Raw genomic sequence first — 20,716 nt, forward strand, 5'->3', positions numbered from 1 at the left:
TATAGACAAGTACTGAGCCAAACAGAAACTGGAGTGCCTCTTCTGGGGACTCATCTGTCCTGGATAACAGGGCAGTGCAAACAAGACCTGTGACACACCTGGGAATGCTTTTCTTGTAGCAGATGGGCTGGGGACTCTGACTTTTATTCAGTAGATGAGATGGATTTAGCGGCCACATTTTTTTCTTTGTTTTACTATTCTGTTGAAACATACTACCATTTTGTTAGAACTCCAGGTGCAAAGCACCAGATTTTTGTGTTTGTTATGTTTTGAACGAAAGGTGGCTTATTTGTTTTAGCCTCAGCTTTTTGGGGGACAGGGGAGAAGGCAGAGGAGGTACACTACTGTAATAACATGAGACATAAATAAATGTAATTACAAGTGGTCAGGACTAGTCACATGAAACATGGTTTTATTTTTCAGAAATTGAGTTGGACTTTGGAAAGAGGAACATGTTTTCACCTCCAAAACTATTTCATAGAGCCAAATATTCACATTGCTAACATCTGAAATTATTTAATTTCTATCTTGGTTATTTAATTTTTCATACAGAAATCCTAATTAATGCATAACAGGAACCCCCAGTAGGATATTTATCACTTCTGTAGTCGCAAAGAGTCAGTCTATAATGCTTTATGGGTTGGCCTGTTCACATGTCCAAATTTTGGTTATAAAAATGCTGACCATGAAACTGTACATCATTATCTTGTAGCACGGTCTTTTAAACTGCAAAGGGACAGCAGGGTTTTGTAATACCACACACGGCCTCTATCTAATCATCCAAGATTTTAACCCTCATTTTCTGATTCTGGATACAAGTAGTACTTTCCCACTATGCTGCAGTTGCCAAGGTTATGTCAGGAAAAAAAGAGAATAAGGAAGTAGTATATGTGGAATAAGCAGCTGTAAAGAATGAATTTTCTCATCTTTAAAAAAAAAAAAGGCAAACCTGCAAAATGGCAAAGGAAAATGCTTTTAGTGCCTGCTTTGCGCATGGTATAGATGGTTTTACTTAGAAATACTGGAAACAGAACATGAGTTTAGAATGGGCCAAGAGTCACCTTCTTATATAAAGTGTGTTCATGTGACTCAGTTTGAATGAGTATCTTCTAAACATTTTTTATTTTGCTTGTTTGAGTCAGATATAGTTATGATAAAGCTCAGAAACATTCTTGCTTAATTTATGTAAGATGTATAGTCTCGTTTGGCCTTAAATTGACACATTTTTGCTCCCCTGATTCTGTTTTGTTTTTTTCTCTTCATTTATATTATGGTTATGATCTAGAGCTTACAAGATCCTGTGAATAAACTAACAGAAAAAGCAGAAAAGGAGGACCTGCAGATTGAGAGCACCAAATCGGTACAAGATCAGCAGAGTCAGTAAGTCGCATGGCCTATATATTAAAATAATAAGTATTTTTGTCTGTAATCTGCTTTCTGGTTGCTAAAGTCACTAAACATTTTTAAATGGAAATATAGACACAGCTAGTCTGATCACACTAGCTAACAGTCAGGTTAATACAAGAATTCCTGAAATGCTGTAATGTGTAGTTGAAAACTAATAAACTTTATGGTGAAATTAAGAGCTTTAAGAAGACCCATTAAACCTTTATATGTGTTTCATCTTTCCTAGCCTTCTCTTTGTTTTTCAGCTTTTGCTTCATTTTTCTTCAGTAAAAGAAATGCTAAACAGCTACACATGGGAGAAGATACATGAGCATTGTATTTCTCCCTGCAGCAGCATCTCCTTTCACCTAGGAATAGGATATGGATTCCTGATTGCTTTGAGCAGCGATTAGTTTTTGTAATGTATACAGCACCAGTTAGTAATCCAATGAAGCAATAGGTACTTAGTAAAAAGTACATCTAAGTGAGCTGATGCTATCAAGGTTTGAGTTACCTGTAGCTCTGAGGTGAGAGAGTCTTATGAATGGGCTGCTATGGGGAGAGGAGAACAGGAGAGCGAGATGCGATCCCTCCCCTACGGGACCATCAGGATTCAGTTGCGAGGAGATGCAACATTGATATAATCCTGCTGCCACCTGTTGTTTTGGCAGTTCCTGATTAAATGAAGCACCCAGCAAAGGATCAGCTGTCAAAAAGCAGAGAACAGCTTGACTGATAATTAGTGGATTTTGCTCAGCTGTTTATAATAAGGGTTTTTGAAAGAGTTCCGTTTTCCAGTCCTTTTACTTCTTTAGATTCGGAACCACTGACCAAAATCAATTTATAAATGGGTCAGGTTTGGTGCTATTCAGATTAGAAAGGACTTGGCCAAGTACCATTTGGCACGTGATGGTTTCCACAGCAGTTCCTTGAATCTGCTGCTTCTCATGCGACAATAATAAAGAATTTCATAAACAATTGTTTTCCTCAATGTTGAATATAAAATTCTAGAATGAATTAATGATTTATGCAAGATGTGTGTATTGACACCTACCAGCAAATGCATCATATGCCTTGTCATGGCTGTGCTTTTTTTTTATTTATGGATGATCTTTTTTCCTTTTCTGTCATAAAACTGAGGGGAAACAATATGGCAAAATTTTGCTGTCTAAAACAAACCATAAATATTTTTCCTTTACACAATCCTGCTTTATTTACCCCTTTGTACAAAACCATTTTCCCCTGTTTTATTTTTCAAAGCTGCCCCCTGCCCTTGGGGAGGGCTGGTGGGGAGAGAGGGGACCCCATCTCACCTTTGCCAGGGCCTTGGGTTGGGTAAACATCTAAGATTCTAGAAGAATTACACAAAATGAAGCTTTAAAAATTCTCATGAACTTTCCATTCACAGTAACATTCATTGTACTAGAATTTGGCCTGAATCTAACTTTCCTCTGCTCCCCACAAGGCTATCCCCAAGAGCAGGGGATGTGGCTCCTCCTGTCCTATCACTAGAGGAGAGGAGGAATGTGAATACACAGTCCTCGTCATCACCACATCGGCCTTGTGGCTGCTTCATTCCCTACTGGTTGAACAGCTTTACACAAAATAATAACAGATAGAAAGTATATATTCTTCATTGGAGAGATGACCTTTGTATAAGAATTGCATGTAAATCACAGCTTTTTCTTCTGTCAAGAGATTTTTCATTATCACTGCTGATTTGGTGGGGGTTTTTTGTTTGTTTTTTTTTTAAATCTGCTGACATGGGACATGACGCCTGACTTGATTTTTAGTTAGTTGCTATTAAAAAGAGAAGTTTGTTTGGGGTTGGGGGTTTTTTGCTTGGTTTGGTTTGGTTTGGTTTTTGGAACAGTTGTACCTCCTTCATGATAGTTATAAAGACCAAATCTGGAAAAGCAGAATAGAATGTACTTTTCATTACAGAGATTTAGTTAGATTAAAAATGGAAGGGTGGTAGGTTTTGATAGTTGGTCTTCAATCTGATTTTTGTTTTCAACAGACTTCTGCCAAAGAAGCAATAAAAGTTAACAACAGACCAGCATATACAGCAAATGCAAGAGTCCATCTGAATTACTGTTTATTTGTTATTTATATGATTCTGTAATGATGTGACCAAAATGAAAAAAAATGTATTATTATTCTATAGCCTTACAATTATTTCCTCAATTGTTTTCTTATTCTTTCAAATTAAGGTTGATTTCATTAGATGAGGAGAGCCATACCAAGGAATCAAACTATTCAGGTATTTTATTTCATCTTATCATAACTTAAATCATGCCGTAATACATGGGGGTTTTTTTATTTTGATTTATTTCATATATGTTGAACTTCACCCAGCAAATCCCTGCAAATGCATAAAACTTAAGGCTAGGAAGATCTGTTAAACCTAGTCTCTCATATTATTACATGCCGCTGCATTTTATTAAATGACTCTCAGATAGGTCAGATAGCTTGCCTTCCAAAGCATGATTCTTATATTGGGAAGGTTCTGCAGATTAGTAGGCGCTGAGACAAGGCAAGTGTGCCAGTTAGCTTTGCTAGGTTTATTCCAGTGATTAAGCATGTGCTCTACTAAAAACTTGATGAACTCATTGGAACCTCTGCCTAAAAGCTAGGCAAAGTCATACTCAGCCACTGCCAATGACCTGGTGGGTGGTTATTACCCAGTGACACAGGCAAGCTCACACTGGAAGAATGGGAGGCAGCGGGCACAAGTGACAAGAAGGGAAATTCTGATTACCTGCTAGGAAAGAAAATGCTCATGGTGAGGGTGGCGAAGTGCTGGAAGAAGTGCCCAGAGGGGCTGTGGAATCTTCATTCCTGGAGATCTTCAAGACTTGACAGGACATGTCCCTGAGAAAACTAATCTAACTTCATAGCTGGCTCTACTCTGACAAGGGGATTGGATAAGATAACCCCCAGAGGTCCTTCCAGCCTAAGCAGTGCCATGGCTTATAGTACACCTTTTCCTACTGAATCAGTGGAGAATCACTGTAATATGTAGTCTTTTATCCTCCATGAAGGTACTTAAACGGTACTACGTTAAAATCAAGACACCTCTCACATCTTCATTTCAATAGACTACCCAGACTGATGTCTTGAAGATGTCTTCTGTAGTCCTTTACATTTTAAGTTTTTGTTTACATTCCACTTTCCATCATCCCTTTTAAAATGTGAAATATATAACTGGACAAGACATATCTGATGTTGGTCTCTCCTGTCACGTTTCTAGAAGGTAAAATCACGTGTTTGTTTCTATATCCCAGAAAGATAGGTCATTTTGCTACAGCACCAAGCGAGAAGCTCATATCTGAATTTGTTGTTTATCAAGACTCGGTTCCTTTTGGCCACAGCTTTCCAGGACTCATTCTTCCTTTCGGCAGCATGGCTTATATTCCTTATTCCTAGAGATAAAACTTATGACTTAGTGGTATTAAATTCTCCCAGCTCTAACTACAGAAACTGAATGACTGGCCTGAATGACCGCCTCTAATAGCCTGTTAGTTGTCTGCACATTTTTTTTCAAGGGTGATTTTGTGTTTACTTCCAGATGACTGCTAAAGCCATTGAATAGCGATGGATATAACACTAAACCTTGCAGATCTAAACTAGAAACACTTCTGCTTTACAAGTATTTCTCCTAACAATTGGTTTTTGACATCTGTTAGTTGTCATGTCCCTAATCCGTTCAATATGTTCATTATAGATATTATGCGGTGCTAACTTTTTGGCTGGAAGGCTATGCAGTGTAAAGTCAAGTTGTTTCTAAACAAATATCTTTACCAAAGAAAGCTCACAGTTTTATCAAAGAATGAAATTAGTTGGGGTTTTTTAACTAGGTCTGCTTTCCATAAAACCACCTTTTATTATAGGAGCATTTATTACGCTCATATTCTTCTGCTGAATCCCGTACTGAATGGGATTCAGTAAATGTTTTGCCGAGGAGTAATGGCGAGCTACCAGCCCATAGTTACCTACAATTACTTGAGTCACCCTGTTAATTATTGTTGTTGTTTGGGTGTTTTTTGTAATAATGACACAATATTAGGACTTCTCCAGTGTTTTGAAGTTTCACCCATTTTGCAATTAATTAGATCAGATATCTCTTTGGTGAGATATTGTAATATCCTTGGATATAAAAGCTGATTTATATGTTCTTAGCAGATGTTTTCTAGAATCTCAGTTACTTATTGGCTGTAAAATATTTCACCATCGTCCATAATATAAATACCTTGATCTGTCTCTCTCCATCACCCCTAAAAAGAACTGAAGTATTTTTGAATACTTCTGCCTGCTCTGCTAAATTTTTCCATCTCCATACATTAGTGGGTCTGTGCCATTGCTAAGATTTTTTTTTCTTAAAGTACTCTGTACGTACTAAAGCAATACAGATGTAGTGCTACTAGTGATGGAGCTGTGTTTCTTCTTAGTTTTCCTCATCAACTGCTTCTACTTCATAACTTCCATTTTTTAATCATTTTTTATGCATTTTCCCTTAATATACTATGGATATTTTTAAGATTGGCTCCATCATGTTTACCATTGAACTAAGGCAGGCTTTCAGCAACAGTTGTACTTTTTTTTATTACAGAATTGTGGCCATCCGTATCCCACCTTTCATGAACTTCTCTTTCTGATTTTTGTTTCCCCTTCTGCCAGTTACTTTAGGGTTGGGGTTTTCCCCTTTAGCTTTGTGCATTGTCCTTTTATGGAAGCATCATGTGTTATTTGCCCATGTGTGTTTATGCCTTTCCTATCTATACCTATATAAAGTGTAATCAGATGTGATCATGGGTCTTTAAATGGTCAGCTGATTCTAGTTCTGGTAGCACATTTCTGTCATTTTCCTAGCAAAGTCTGTTTAAAATAATATGATTCAAACAGCAAGCTCTTCTGTTTCTTTTCATTCTGAACTCACCTTGAAGTTTCTCTTGAAAGGGTTTGGCATTCAATTTTTATTCCCCTATAGAGAATTTTATTTCTCCTTTCCAGCCTCAAATTTGAGGCTTCCAGCAGATCTGCTTTCCAGTTGTGGCAATACTGTGACCGACCCCTTCATTTGCCTTTAGAGCTACAGAATTACTTGTCCTCAACAGTTAATGGGGAGAGAAAAGCATGTTCAGCAGGTAACTCATCCCTCCTGTTCTTCTACATATCTTAAATGGGATTAATCATCTGAGAGAGGTGTCTCTCATCACTGATAGACAGAATCTAGATGATTATTTTGACTCCATGTCTAATCTAAGAAACTTGCTCAGACCTTAAGGTAGATAAAGTTGGGGCATGGTGGCACTTTTTCACTTCTGATAACCTTCAGCTATACATTGTCCCTCCTGTTGGTCTTAGCCCATTTATTTTCCTGCAGGAGAAGAGGTGCCATTATTTATATCCTGACCTGGGGTACTTCGGGGGAGGATTCCTTTCCCTATTCCAGAATTGCTGTCATGAGGAAGAACATATTGTCAAGGAAGGTGATTTAGGGAGTGCTGAGGTTCTGGGCATTTTTGTGCTGCCTCCTGGCCTGTGTAAGTGCAAGCTTCTAAAACAAGTGTCTCTGCTTCTGAAGGACAGCAGAAACCAGTCTGGTTCTTGCAGTTGCCTCAGTTGGGTGCACTCAGCCTGGAGATGGGCTAGTGTGGCAGGCAGAGATTCAAAGCAAGATCCCCACACAGGTTATTATTCAGAAATTTTCTTCACTTCTTAGAAATGCTTATAGCTTGGGTCTTCCATCCATTGTGACCAGGTTCATTTTAAACATGAATGCCAACAACAGTTGCATGTTGATCTTATAGTGACATTGTTTATAAGCATGGTTTTATGCCAAGTGCAATTTGACATGTTTATGGATCTTGATTACAGCTGACGATTGCAAGGATGTCATACCCACGTTACAAGGAAATTGTAACCACAAGCAGAACTCAGGTGAAGAGACTTAAGAAAACTGCTTTTAGATATATACATACTGATTGTCGGTGTACTGCACATATTCCTTTGTTACTTTTACTTTTTCTTTCTTTTTTATTTTTTTCCTCTCTTAGGTGCCATAGATGACTTGTTAGACCTGCAACCTGAAGAAAATGGTATGAAACATTTGTGCACATCTCTTTCATCTGCTTTTCAATTACAGGCATCAAGTATAATTTTAACCTTAGATCTTAATTGTTTTCATAATCTGGAAGGTTGAATGAAATTAATCAGCTGCGGTATTTCACTACTGTTAAAGGAAACTCAACTTCATATACACGCAGAGGCATTATTCCTGATGTTGTAATGTGAAGTAAACCTTACTGGGAATAAAACACGTTGTAAGAGGTGATTCAAGGTTAGGTATACTGGACTACGTTTTATTTGTCCCACTGAAAACCTTACCCCTCCTATAACATTTCACAAACTTTTGTTTTTGGTTCTTTAGTTGCTGTGTCACAACCCTTGGCAATACACTAGTAACCCCAAGATATTATATCAGAAATATACGTATCAGAAACAGATGATTTAGGTCTCTTAAAACTGTATAAGAACTGGTGACTTGTTTCAGCCAGATAGTTAATTAACTCTGCTGTGCTGTTCTCGTACACACATGAGAAAGCAATCTTTCATTCCAGGCTACTCTTATGCTTTGGTAGATCAGTGGCAGCTCAAGGGAATGTGCTGGTTTTTTCCAAAGGGTACTGTTTTACCATGTAACATATGAAAGATCTGGCTAAAAGTTTTATATTGTGTTTTCATATGCAGTAAGAGTATTGCCTATAATTTCTCATTTGCTTTTCGCTCATATCTCTCAGCAGAATGAGTAAAAAAAACTTCAACAACAACAAAAACTGTGGCAACTCAAAAACAAGTAAAGAAGCAAAGAAAAAAAATCCCTTTGTGTGGTGTAGTCAGATAGACAGAGTGTAATTTGGGGTATTTAAGGCACTGTCTTCATGGTAGGTAAGGAAGAGAGCATTTGCAAACACCTCAACTTTGTAGTTGCCACGGGCAGTCTCTTGCACTGTGGGGAAATTACCCATGTGGGGAATCACCCATGAAGGCAGAAACAGGGGAAGTTCCTCAGCTGCCTGCGCAGAAGGCAGCCCTAATCTGTGGACAGGTAAGGTAGTGATGACTTCTTTTCTGTGGTTAATAAAAAAGGTCAGTGCATGTCCAGTAGTGGCCTTTTTTCTTCTGGTTTTCCTCTTACTCAGTTCCATTCCTTGCTGGATATTCTTAGTGGAGGTACAGATAATGCATACAATTATTGGTCATACAAGTTTAGCTATGCCAGTTAGAAGGCTGTATTTTTTATCTTCAGTCAAGTAGTTAAATTAATATGAAAGCAGTTGTGGCATGGCTACATCGGATAAGGAGGGTTATGTTAATGCTACAATATCAGCCATTTACCCTAATCTTACACACTAGCTAGCTTTAGGCTAATGACTATTGTATTAAGTGCAGCAGTACAGTTAAAGGTGTGCTTTTGTGTGTGTTCAGAAAGAAGTCTTTATCCTGTGTTTCCAATCCTGTATCATTGTAAATATTTTAATTTCTCATTTAATTTTTTTTAGCAGCAAAACAAGGATGTTTGCAAAGGAATATGAGCATTGCTAGAGGCTTGTTCAAACAACTACAAAAAAGAATATAGTGACATTGTTTTTTCAGTGTTTTATTGGGAGTTTAAGGGTTTTTTTAATGGACAATTATAAGGTTAGGGGCAGCATGTGCCGATAAAAAAGGGATTTTGACTGTGAAAACGGGCAGTGAAAACAGAGAAACAGGAAGAGAAGTAATAGAAGATTTACGGGTGAGGTGAGAAAGTCCATATCATTCTAGTAATCTAGCAGCGATACCACATGAGTAATATCTTGATAAGCAAGACTGATTTTAAGATAACCTTTATTGCAAACAAGAGTAGAACTTACTGGTGCTTACTCGAGGCAGGCTGAGCATAAGCACCACCCTGTGCTCCCCTGCCCTGGGTGCATCATCCCCACAGGATGATCAGAAAGACTGCTGAGACAAGAAATGTGTCACTCCTCAGATGTCTGATGGTCGTACACACTACAGCAAGACCTAACTGCTCTTCAGATGTACAGCCCTCTATTGTAATTTCTCCCCCAGTAAAAAATGGGACTACCGCAGTGGGATACCCAGATGAAACAGAGCTTTGCTCTGAGCTGCGTTGCTGCAAAGCCTTCGTTCCATTATAGTAAATGTCATTTGTGGTTATGTGCCGTGTTGGCGGTATGCCTCAGCAGATCTGTTAGTAATGATGCTCTCTTTGCATCTCCCCCTGTAAGCCTTCCAAGTTCACGAAGGGACCTCCTGAAAGCAGCTTTGAGATGGTGATGCCACATCGAGATCAGAGTTCATAAGTCCCTTTGAAATTGCAAGTGTCTTTCCCCTACAGAAGGATTTACCCCTCTGCCTCACCTGCTGAATAGCGGGGGAGGCGGGGAATTGTAGGTGGTTGGACAATGTTAATATTCTTTGCTGGTTATCTGAAGATGGGAAAGCAGCCTGAAAGTTCGTGAGACCAAATTGTTTTCTATGGTCTTTTAGTCATAGTCTAGTAGGAACATCAGGAGAATTGACGTGTTTGTAGTATTTCTATTTCTAACTTTTGGGCCATGTCAGGGAGTACAGAGGTATATAAAACTGTAAATTAGAAAGGAGCTGAATCTCAGAGCTGAATTCAGTAATGAATAAAAAATCCTTTTATTATGTGTTGGTTTATTTGTTTCTTAGTACGTAGGTGTGTATGCTGACTCATCAGCCTATTTTAAAACGCAGTTTTGCGCTTTTTTTTTCTCCTCTGACTCAACTTCAGCCATTTCATTATAAATTATTACAGCTATCGGAAAGGAACTTTCCTGAGAAAGCCATTGCATTTAAATAAAATTGCCTGTTGCAACCATTTTGCTACTACCAGTCTTTTATCCCTACCCAAAAGGTTTAAAAACATCTTTGCAAGTTGGGTACAACTTGCAAAGCCCAGCTGATCTATCCAAACTGTGGAAAACTGAAGTTGCTTCTTTGCCTTACCACAAGTTTGAAATGAGCGTAATTAAGATAAACTGATCTGGGTTTCAGTAACATAACCTTATCAATGTTGTTAACCACCATTTTTGTCCTCTGCGTACTCCCACGGTGGAGCTCTAAATGTTTCCAAGTAAAAAAACACTGGGGGTTCCTTGACAGTTCTTTTACTCCAAATATTTTGTAAGGTAGAGAAAAGGATTACATTTCTGGTTACAAGCTTCATGTATTTTATATAACTCTCTAACATTTCTGAAATAGGAAAAAATGTGTTTTTAAGGAGTAGTGGCTCCAGTGATCTAAGAGCTTCTTCAGTTGCAGTTCTGGTGCTAGAAAAACTAGCCAGAGGAATCAGAAGGAAGGTGGCCCCAGTTCTTTCTCAACAGCCTAAGGGAGGGGAAAAAAGTTACTACAGCATTGAACAGTGTAGAAATCTCATAGAGTTACCTGTTCTCATGGGAAAATGCCCCAATAATTCAAGCATTGGTCAGAAGGTCATAAAGGTCATCTTAAGTATGTTCTCACAGAATTCTAGAATAATGCCTCTTATTTATTTTCAATTTATACCGATCTGATTTTTTTGACAGTTTTAGACAATGCTTCAAAAAGCAAGATAAAAGTAGTCTTCTCCAATGTTTTAAATAATAGACTATGTAATGATTTTGGTGTGGTGTGTAACAGATTTTTAAGCATACTTATTGCTTTTAATAAGAAATGAGTCTTAACAGCAGTGAGGTTATCTAGGATAACCAAGGAATTACTTGTTGCATAAGCTACAAGCGCAGATGTCCAAGAGAATTGCATTTAAAAGAGAAAACAGCAAACATTCACGCAAAAATACTCCATCTCACTTAACATACAAAAGCTAGTTGGATGTTTTAAAAAGGTTCCTTCTTTTCTTTGTCTAAAAAATTATTTATCTTGACTCTCTTGTTCTGAGACAGCTTCAAAGGATCAGTTTGTGAGGTCCTTGGAGTCAGAAACTGGTGATAAGGATGACATGGTATTACTGAATGAGATCCTCAACGCTTCCTCCCTGGATGAGGGGGAATTCAGCAAAGAGTGGACAGCTGTTTTTGGACAGGTTGCACTTGCTGATCTCACCATGAACTCTTCAGCTGGGGATGTGGAGAACACTTCATCATCTGTGGCACCAACACCATCAGGCTTCTTGCCCTCACAGCTCTTAGACCAAAACATGAATGACTTGCAGTCATCTTTACATGGTGAGAGCTCATCTTGTTCTGTTAGCGTTTTGGTTTTAGGTTTTAGAGCATGGTTTTCTGCTATGTAGAAGTGTGGTGACAGCTTATGTTGTGCCGTAGCTGCAGAAACCCTGAAGTTAAAGCAGAGTGTGGCCTGGAGAAAAGCATGTGAGTAGCATATTTGTTTTTCTAGCCCTGCTTATTCAGTGTTTGTGGATGAAGTACCCTAAAACCTGAAGTAAAAATTACTGTCTTGAATATTTTCACTGAGCTTCCTGAAATGTTCTGTAGGCCTTTTGAGACACTTTTTTTTTTTTGTAACAGAAAACCTATTTGAGTGGCTTTTACTGCTTAAATCACAACTGTTGCCTCTGTTAAGGGGCCAAAGAACCAAAAATTATTACTGTATTTTGTCTGATAATACTATTTTTAAACAACTTAGTGAAAATCTATTGCATTCATGAATTTTCTTGGTTTCTTTTCAATCCTCCCTTACTGTTGCATGTAGGGTTATGGGTAAGGTAGAATGGGTTGTCTCACCCTAGCAACAATACAGGTGGATTCCTCTTGTAGGCAGGTTATCTACTGATGCAACTCTTTCTTTCCCCTTTCTTCTGTGCAGTTCGCTTTCTTGGGTTTTCCAAGCTGCTGCTGGGGGGGGGAAGAAAGGAAAGAGGGGAACTAGGGCAGAGCTTTCTTGCTGCTGCTTTGGCTTTGAGGAAGGGAGGGAGGAAGGCAGGCTGGTGATAACCAGCCAACAGCAACTACCTTCATCCTCCCCACAGTCCAGCTAGATTTCTTCTAGGGCTTTGCAGGCTGGAGGAGGAGCTTGCCTTTTTGGCTCTGTCCCAAGTCATTTAAATCTCATTCGGGAAAGAGTGATGTAGGAAAGACTAGCAGACTGATTCCATCCTGAAGACTACTTGTTGGAACCCATGCACCTGGTACAATCATACATCATGTAAAATGACCTGTGGCATTTTGGCAAGAATAAGAAAGTCAAATTTACCTTATAATTAATACAGTTATCACCACCACCCCTAAAGCAAGATATTTGGGTTTGCTGACTTCAATGCTTAGATTAAACTGGGCGAGTGGCGTTTGCAATGATGCACAGTTTTGGATGTATTTTTATGATGAGGTGCATGCATATATGGGTATGATCAATAGAGTGAAGAGGGACTGGAAGAGTGTAGGATCTGACTTCATAAAATATGAGCTAAAAAAATCAGGAGGTTTAGTCATTGCATTGTCAAATCAAACAGTTTGTGACCAGAAGCAGACGTGATATCTATTTAAAGGGGAAAAAGGAACAAAGAAAACCATATTTATTGATACAGAGACATAAACAAATTTAAACAAATTGCTGAAAATAGCAACAGAAATATTATGGGATTGATATTTTTCCTCAGAGTTTTTACATGTTTTTAAATGTAAATGTGTTTTTGGAGGAAAAAATATTTTTGAGGTGTAAATGGCAAACAGGGCTGGGTATCCTTTCTGAGGTTATCGCTCTCATTTACACAAGACACAGGCGTTGGCTGCGCCGTTAGCACTTCAGAATCAGGAATGTTGCATTCAGGGAACACTAGAAATGGAAAATTCATTCCAGTTGACATGGTATCCCAAAATCTTTTTGAATAAGAAAAAGTATGTGTTGAAATAATAGAATATGTTGATGTTTTCAAATCAATTTCAGAGGTTTTGACAGAAGATCATAGTAATTGATCTACTGACATTTGAAAAGTCACAGCTAATCAGTCGAGTGATTGTATCTGATAATCAGCATGTTCCCAGCTGACTCTAGTTGCCAAGTAAAATGCATTATATAAACTAACTTTCATAGTCTATTTTTCTTATTAAGCTTTTTGTTTCTTATTTTTTAACAGAAGGTGGAATTCTGTCCATTTTATATCTTGTGAAATCTCAACTTTAATCTTAACCTGCATTTCATTTCATAGCACTTCTTTCATGATTTGGCCTTGTCAATGAATTTGGAAACTGAGACTTTTATTTTTTTTCAAATACTAACTGCAGTATAAACATATCTAAACATACAAGTTGAAAATATTAGAATAAATGAATCATGGATATTTTTACTGAGGACTTGTGATACATATCCTACACTCTCTTTTTCCCCTAATTGGTAGGATAGCTTAATAATTATTCACTAAGAGGTGCTACACTGGAGCCTCGGTGTTGCATACTTCCTGTGTGAATTTGGCCTTAAGACCATAAAGATTCTTAAAACTCACATGCTTAACTTTAAGCACATTAACTTTTCTATTAACTTCAGTGGGATTACTTACTTATTTTATGTTAAGCACACTCATAAATCTTTGGGGCTTTGTTTTCTTTCTGCCTCAGATCTTAATCTGTAAAACAGGCACAATGCTATGCAGGTTATAAACTGCTATGGTCAGGAATTCCCAGCTCGGGGTTTTCTCTGGCTGTATTTATAGGCAGAATCTAGCACAATGGGACTTTGAATTGCTACGGGACTACCAGGTGCTGGTTTAAAATATACATAAATATGTGTGTGTGTGTATATATGTATATATTTTATATATATATATTAGAAGCACAGCATGCTCCCAGCAAATCTTTTAGATTCCTCTCCAGATCCAGCTTTGTAGTTTGGTTGCCTTTACACTTTTTCACAGAGAGCGTTGGCTTTCTCCTTCATCATGTTTATGGCTCATTTACTTACTTACTCATAGCACTAAGGGCTTCTCTTTATCTCACCTACATGTGCATATATTCTAGTTGGTAAGAAAACGTGCAGCTTGCCGTTTCCATTTCTACATTTAATTGTGGTTACATTTGTGAGGATGCTAGCTGAAAATAAGCTGTTTGGTTTCCTTGCTGTCTCGGCGATAATCTTTTGTCTATTCACGTAATGAAGCCATCCTGTGAACAGGCAAACCAGAACAGACTTAGGGCCAACAACTCCTTTCAAATTAATAGGCTGCAGTTTGTTTTTGAAAGGCAAAGTTGTTCTCTGTAGCTCACTGTGAGTGGACACTAAAAACATAATTCATGAAAGTATGTAATAAAAATTCTGTGTCATCCTTTCCCATGCATCCTTCATGGATGCCTAAGTTCATTACGAAAGGATGACACGTTTCGTGGAGCATTTTTGGTTGGATGTTGTTGTTAGGTTCTTTTTGGTTTTTGAGTGGTACTTGAGCTACCTGTTTCCATGAACAGAGAACCAGTCCATGGCATTTCTCACAGGCATGTTACTTATCAAGCCTTAGTCCAGAGACTCAAAAGGAGGGCTCCAAAGGAGTTAACTAGTCTGCGGTGTTTCACTCTGTGGTCGGCCAGTCACATCACTGTAAACGAACACCAGTGAGGTCTTGGGGAGCCAACTCCTGATCTCACTGAAGTCACTGGGACTTGCACAGAAAGTTTCCGGGCAGCACTCCCATTCATTTCTATGAAATTAGGATTTGGCCCTGTTCGCTTAAGCTGCTCAATTTATCCATTGCCATCCATTGACATATTAAAACACTTTCTTGCAATACATCTTCAGACAAATGAAAGTGTTACAGTTTTCTGTAGTTGTGTGTAAAGTCCTCTGCCATTCTCCTCTTTTGTAACACAAGCAGAGAAAATGCCTGGGAAAGTATGTTCATTCTGAATCTAATGCCATACTTTTCATTATTTATGATTCAAATTTGCTTATTTCAAGGATTTTCAGGGGGCACAGGCTAGCTCATAAGCCTTTGCCTAGAACAAATACATGTGAGCACTCTGCATCCAGATTTTGGAGAAGTTTTTGGTTTGTTTCCTTAGAGATACAGAGGATGTTTGTGGCTTTACATTTCCTTCCTAATTCATGTGATTTTATAGAAACACTCTTCTTGCCTCCTTTTAATAACACAGCTTGGGCTTTCAGACCTTTTATAGTCGAGGTAAGACCAGAGAATGATGAGAATAATCTGTTAGAGGAAGGTTTTATGTGACTTACGTGGCTGTTACAGTAACTGTCAGGACACTGGGTATCAATACTGGACAGGGATCTCAAAAGAGGAGAAAGTAAGGGGAGGAAGGACAAGTAGTAGTAAAGGATGTTGAGAGCATGAATTTGAGGAAAAAAGAGACTGACTAAGGAAATGGTGGCTGTGTGCACAGAGGAGTATCCTGTTTGTGATACTACAGAAATTAGATATAATAGATCCCTGAGATGGATGGATAATTGATCAGGCCACACTTAAGAGATATTGAAATTAGAAATACAACCTCTAGTCCTCTAGGTGTGATAAAGCACAAGAATTTAAATATCTTAAGCCAGGGACAAAAATGCTCCATTTTTTTCCCAATATGTTTCCGTGGTACACTGCCCCTGGTTCATTTTGCCAGCATAGCTCATCTGGCCTCACTAACTGTATTTATCATTGCACTTTTGTGGCTATGGAATATGCATGTAAGAACAAAAATTTGTGAACACCCAGTTTTACTTTTTCCTGCATAGTTACCCTCTCCCTGCTGAGAATATCCTTTCAAATGAAGAACAAAAAAATACTCCATTAAAACCTAGTTTTAAGTTAACTCGAAGTAATGCATCTTGAATTTGATTGTTCAAAGTGTGTTGCAATAATTTTTTTTCCAGAATTAATCATTTCAAAATGAACTTAAAAAGACTAGGGTCTCTAAATATGTTTTTTTTCTGGAATAACTGATGAAATGAAAGTCTTTGGAACTGTAAAAGTAAAGAAAGGTGGAAAAGTGTTTATGTGTGATATTTTCACCCAAATGTAAGTGATATTCTTCTCCCTACAGCTATGCTTGACTTGATTACTGTAGTGGCCTTTCTGTGAACAAGTGTTAACTGTGATTGGGTAAAAGAAACTAGAAAAAAAAAATCAAAAACTTTTTTAGCCAGGTTAAAAGTTTGAAAAGCGTACAGCTGCCTGAATCTGGAGATGACGAAACTGATGCGCAGATATTCTCTTCTCAAGGACGTTGCTTGTCTGCAGCATCTGACTGCTGATTTCTTGTGTACGAGGAAAGATATGAAGGCCCAGAACCACAAACATAACATTCTGCTCCGTTGTCTAATGTATGCTTTGTGTTGCCAGACAAAGGGGTGTCAGAGTTAACAAAGTAATTCTTCATGCTAATGCCTCTGTATTATTGAATTCTAGGATGGGCAACTAACAGTGTGAGCCCACCGTCTATACCACAGCCAGCACAGAAACCAAACAGCCTGAATGTGAATGCTAACAAGACGCCCGTGAAAGGTGATACAGTCATGTATTTTTTCAGTTACTTTGCTTTTCCTTTTTAGCTGTGACTCTTGTATCGTTCCAGTCTCCTTAGTTAATCTATCATACCAAAACCGATATTTGTAGTAGTTACATGTCAAGAATCTTGTGCTCACTGATGAATTACTCTGTTTCAGTGTTGATTATGTATATGATATGTGTGTGTATGTGTAATTTTTGGTAAGTTTCAGTGCTAGTAGTATGTCAAAAGAGTAATTTACTATATAACGAGGGAGCTGAAACCACAGTTTCTTTTGCTGCTTTAATTTTGAGTCACACAGTGCATGCATCTGCATGCACTTTGTCTAAGCTGAACAGTGTTTTGAAGCTCTAGGAGGACATTGTGGGTAAAACACAGGCTACTGATAAGGCAGAAGAACCCTAACTGCAACTTTGTTGATAACATACATCATATCAGTAATCATCTGTTTGAAACTTAATTCACTTCTTGCAAATGAGCCAAGAGTGCATAGTCTTCCCATGTACTGAGACAAAGCCCCCGCTGATTTTGACTGGGGTTTTCTGGCTAAGTGAACCAGAAATATGTTAAATCCTTTTTGCCAGTTTGTAGCCCATTCTGTGCATTCACATTTGATCAGAAGCTATGTCAAAGATGTTCAGAAGAAAGGAGCGACATGTATTTCTTCCCCTGCCTCCCAGGATTAAAAGACTGACATTTTTCAGCTCAGTAGAAAACAAGAGGGTTAAGGTGTTTTGGAAACTGTTTTGGAAACGAGTGTGGTACCACAGCCACGGTACCTTCACCAGAAAAAGGAACAGCCCTCAGCTACTTTAAGATCTGTGTTTATGAAAGTGGCAGATACTCCAACCTTGCAGACACCAAGATGAAAGTTATGCCACGCAGAGCCTATTTTTGTCCATAAATTCCTTGTGTGACAAGGAATGCTTTCATGCAACATTATCTCTCTGAGTGGAAGAGCACATCTTTATTTCACTATCAGTACAATAAATGTTAAGCATAGGGTCACAAACAAACAAAACAAGTGGTGACATACCATCTTTGGAGCAGCCAAAGTTGTCACTGCTTTAACCTGAACATGTGCCCTGTTGCAATAAGAGAAGGTAGAGACCTCTGTGAAATCTGTGTATCAATATACACATGTAGATGCAATAGTCCAGCTGCTGTTGGAACATATTCTTGGTTCACGTATTTTTTTTATATCCATCAAAAAATACACCCTAATACTAGAAGCCGTCCTTGGAACTGGCTATCAAATGTACCCCTTCCCTCTCCAGCCAGTACCTTCCCATTAAAACTTCATTCCGGATGAGTAATGACCTTGTGTGGTCACACACAGGGGAGACAGAACAGTCACATGAACTGGATTTAGGCTAAAGAATTTAGTCCTGTAAGAGAGGTTGAAAGTAAAATTTGCCTTCACTTTCCTGTTACTGTTTTGCAGGCATGCAGGTGCACACGCAAATAAAATACCTTTCATGAAACAAAGCTAGACAGAGCGAGATTGTTTCTATTTTTAATTAAAAAGTGTTCCTGTACTTATCATGGCAGGAGCCATATAAAATACAGAGGCGGACAGATGTAAAACATTCATTCTTACTAAAGTTCCGTGTTCTGTTAAATGTAGTGTTTTAAAATGCCATCACTCATTTTCTTGTCAGAAGTGCCCTTGGTAATAAATTAAACAATAGCATGGCATTTGTTTGACCTCAGTCAAACATTCAGTCAGTTTTGTTTTAAAATAGCTGACAAGTCTGCCCTTTTTTCTTTTTGTTTTCATTTGGTTTTTTTTTTTTTCCAGAACCTACAAAGAATCCTAAAGACTTGACTGCCTGGTTCAGTCTCTTTGCTGACCTTGACCCATTATCCAATCCTGATGCTGTTGGGAAAACCGATAAAGAACATGAATTGCTTAATGCATGAGTCAGCTGCCTATGGTAACTCACATTCTTCCATTCATCAACACTATTTTGGGGTTTAAAAAAACTAAATGAAAGTTAGTATGCTGTTGTGAAACTATAAAGTATGTGCCATGATAATAAAACTAAAGGGAATGAATCCCCTTTTATATAGGTACAGTTATTTGCTCTTGTTTTGTATAAAGAGTTCGCATTTATTTTCTACGTGGATTTACAAAAATGAGGTTAAGAATTAGGGCAGATTTCTTGCCAAATTAGAGTATCTGCTGAAACACTGTCTTTGCCTGAGGTGATGCGGAGCTAACACTGGAGTGAAATACAAATTGCAGACCTATTTTTTTATAATGTTTCTTGAGTAAATTATAATAAAATATCATGTAACTGAGGCGGCTGCATGAGTCAAACATCTATCATGTATATAATATATATATTACTGCTACGTTAAGATGTCAACTAAATTTGTTTTGTTGGTACTCACAGTGAAAAATCTGTGCTGGGGCTAATTACTGAAGAAATACATTTGGTTCTGTGCAGCCATGGAAATTGTGCCCTTTCTGTTTTAACTTATTAGACAAACTGCACTACATAAACAGAAGTCATGCCCAGCAGGCTTCTCTTCTGAGGTTTTTCTCCATTGCACCAACACAATTTGCACCTGTTTGCATAAGTTTCTTGCAACTGATGCGTTATCATGCCTTCAAAATATTCATACTTCTGTTCGGAGTATTTTTCATCCAAGTTATTTCTGAAGCATGTGTTATTTTGCGCTTGTTGTGACATTAACTCTTTAATAAAATGATTTTGACAAAAAAGACCTTTTATTCCCACTGGAATGCAGGTGTGCTGTTGAATTGGTATGTAACAAGCGTCTGAAGATAAAACATATGACCAGTTTTTAGACAGTACCTGGTAATTGATACCGTTCCCTCACACTGTTTCTGAATAGTAATGCAATAGGACAGTAAGAAAAATTGAACTCAAGCCATGTCCCTTTGCCTCCCCGCTCTCCTTTTACAGCAAAGGAAGGTAAAAAGGATGTGTCAGCAGCTGCTTAAGATTGTAAGTTCTGCATATTTGCTCTATGTACTGTATAAGGCCTGCTTTCCGATTTATTGTATTTGGCTTTTCTTAATTCGGTTTATTTTCCTTTTACATTGGTGAAATGTAACTACCAGTTAACTGTACGCTCAGTTAATCCTTGCCTCATGATCTATTAGACAACTAAGTACCTGCGCCAGAAATCAGAAAATAACTATATAAATATAGAAGTTAACCGAACTGACCTGCTTCTTCTCAAATAGCAGCAGAACATCGTTTGATGGCCACACTGAGCAGCATTAATGTGCATTTGATACCTCCTAGCTAAAAAGCCACGTGCTATCAGTGGATGGGGGTTTGACTGACTGGAGTTCATCTAACTGAATCCTCAGCAAGTTTTAAATACCTCCGTACAAAACTGTAGTGTTCAAAATCCCACCCCACAGCCTGGAAGTCTCAGGGTACTTCAGTTTTTGCCAGATAAGTTCTTCAGCTGTTGAGCAGCGTATTTTAATGTATAATGGGAAAGGGCAGTCTGGTCTTCTCTTTGCTCAGTACCCAGCCCACACAGATCCCCAGCACTGAGGCCAGTAATTAAGTCACGGAAGCTGATACAGATGCCTAAATGTTTCTAAAGATAAAACCTGATTCCGTCCACAGTATTTCATACTGTTTGGTACTGGCAGCTCCTTGCTCAATAAGCCACCTTTTCTGAGACGTGTATCTTTCTTGAGCAGTAGGGGGGAGCCGGAACTCCTGACTTGGGGCTGCAGTCTCTGGCAGTAAATAGGGCATCTATGAAGTGGATCGACTGAGACCTACCTAAGGTTTATGCTGAGGTGTGCTTACACTTAGGAGTGCTAGTTTGCACTCGTAACA

General features: G+C 38.3%; 1 protein-coding gene across 4 annotated transcripts in view; it reads left to right on the forward strand.

Annotated features, from left to right (window-relative positions):
* The window catches only part of ICA1 (islet cell autoantigen 1), a 75,593-nt gene extending 55,980 nt beyond the window's left edge, over window positions 1-19,613 (forward strand). For 2 of the 4 annotated variants that reach the window (XM_064444543.1, XM_064444545.1), the window contains 7 exons: window positions 1,286-1,380; window positions 3,600-3,649; window positions 7,267-7,329; window positions 7,446-7,487; window positions 11,367-11,648; window positions 16,781-16,876; window positions 18,682-19,613. In XM_064444543.1, coding sequence (XP_064300613.1) covers window positions 1,286-1,380; window positions 3,600-3,649; window positions 7,267-7,329; window positions 7,446-7,487; window positions 11,367-11,648; window positions 16,781-16,876; window positions 18,682-18,803 — 750 coding nt within the window. In that variant the 3' untranslated portion in view covers window positions 18,804-19,613. The remainder of the gene's footprint in view (window positions 1-1,285; window positions 1,381-3,599; window positions 3,650-7,266; window positions 7,330-7,445; window positions 7,488-11,366; window positions 11,649-16,780; window positions 16,877-18,681) is intronic. The other 2 variants (XM_064444541.1, XM_064444542.1) reach the window with 1 other exon arrangement.
* Window positions 19,614-20,716: the final 1,103 nt, after the last annotated feature.

This window comes from Phalacrocorax carbo, chromosome 2 (assembly GCF_963921805.1).
Source record: "Phalacrocorax carbo chromosome 2, bPhaCar2.1, whole genome shotgun sequence".
Lineage (NCBI taxonomy): Eukaryota > Metazoa > Chordata > Aves > Suliformes > Phalacrocoracidae > Phalacrocorax > Phalacrocorax carbo.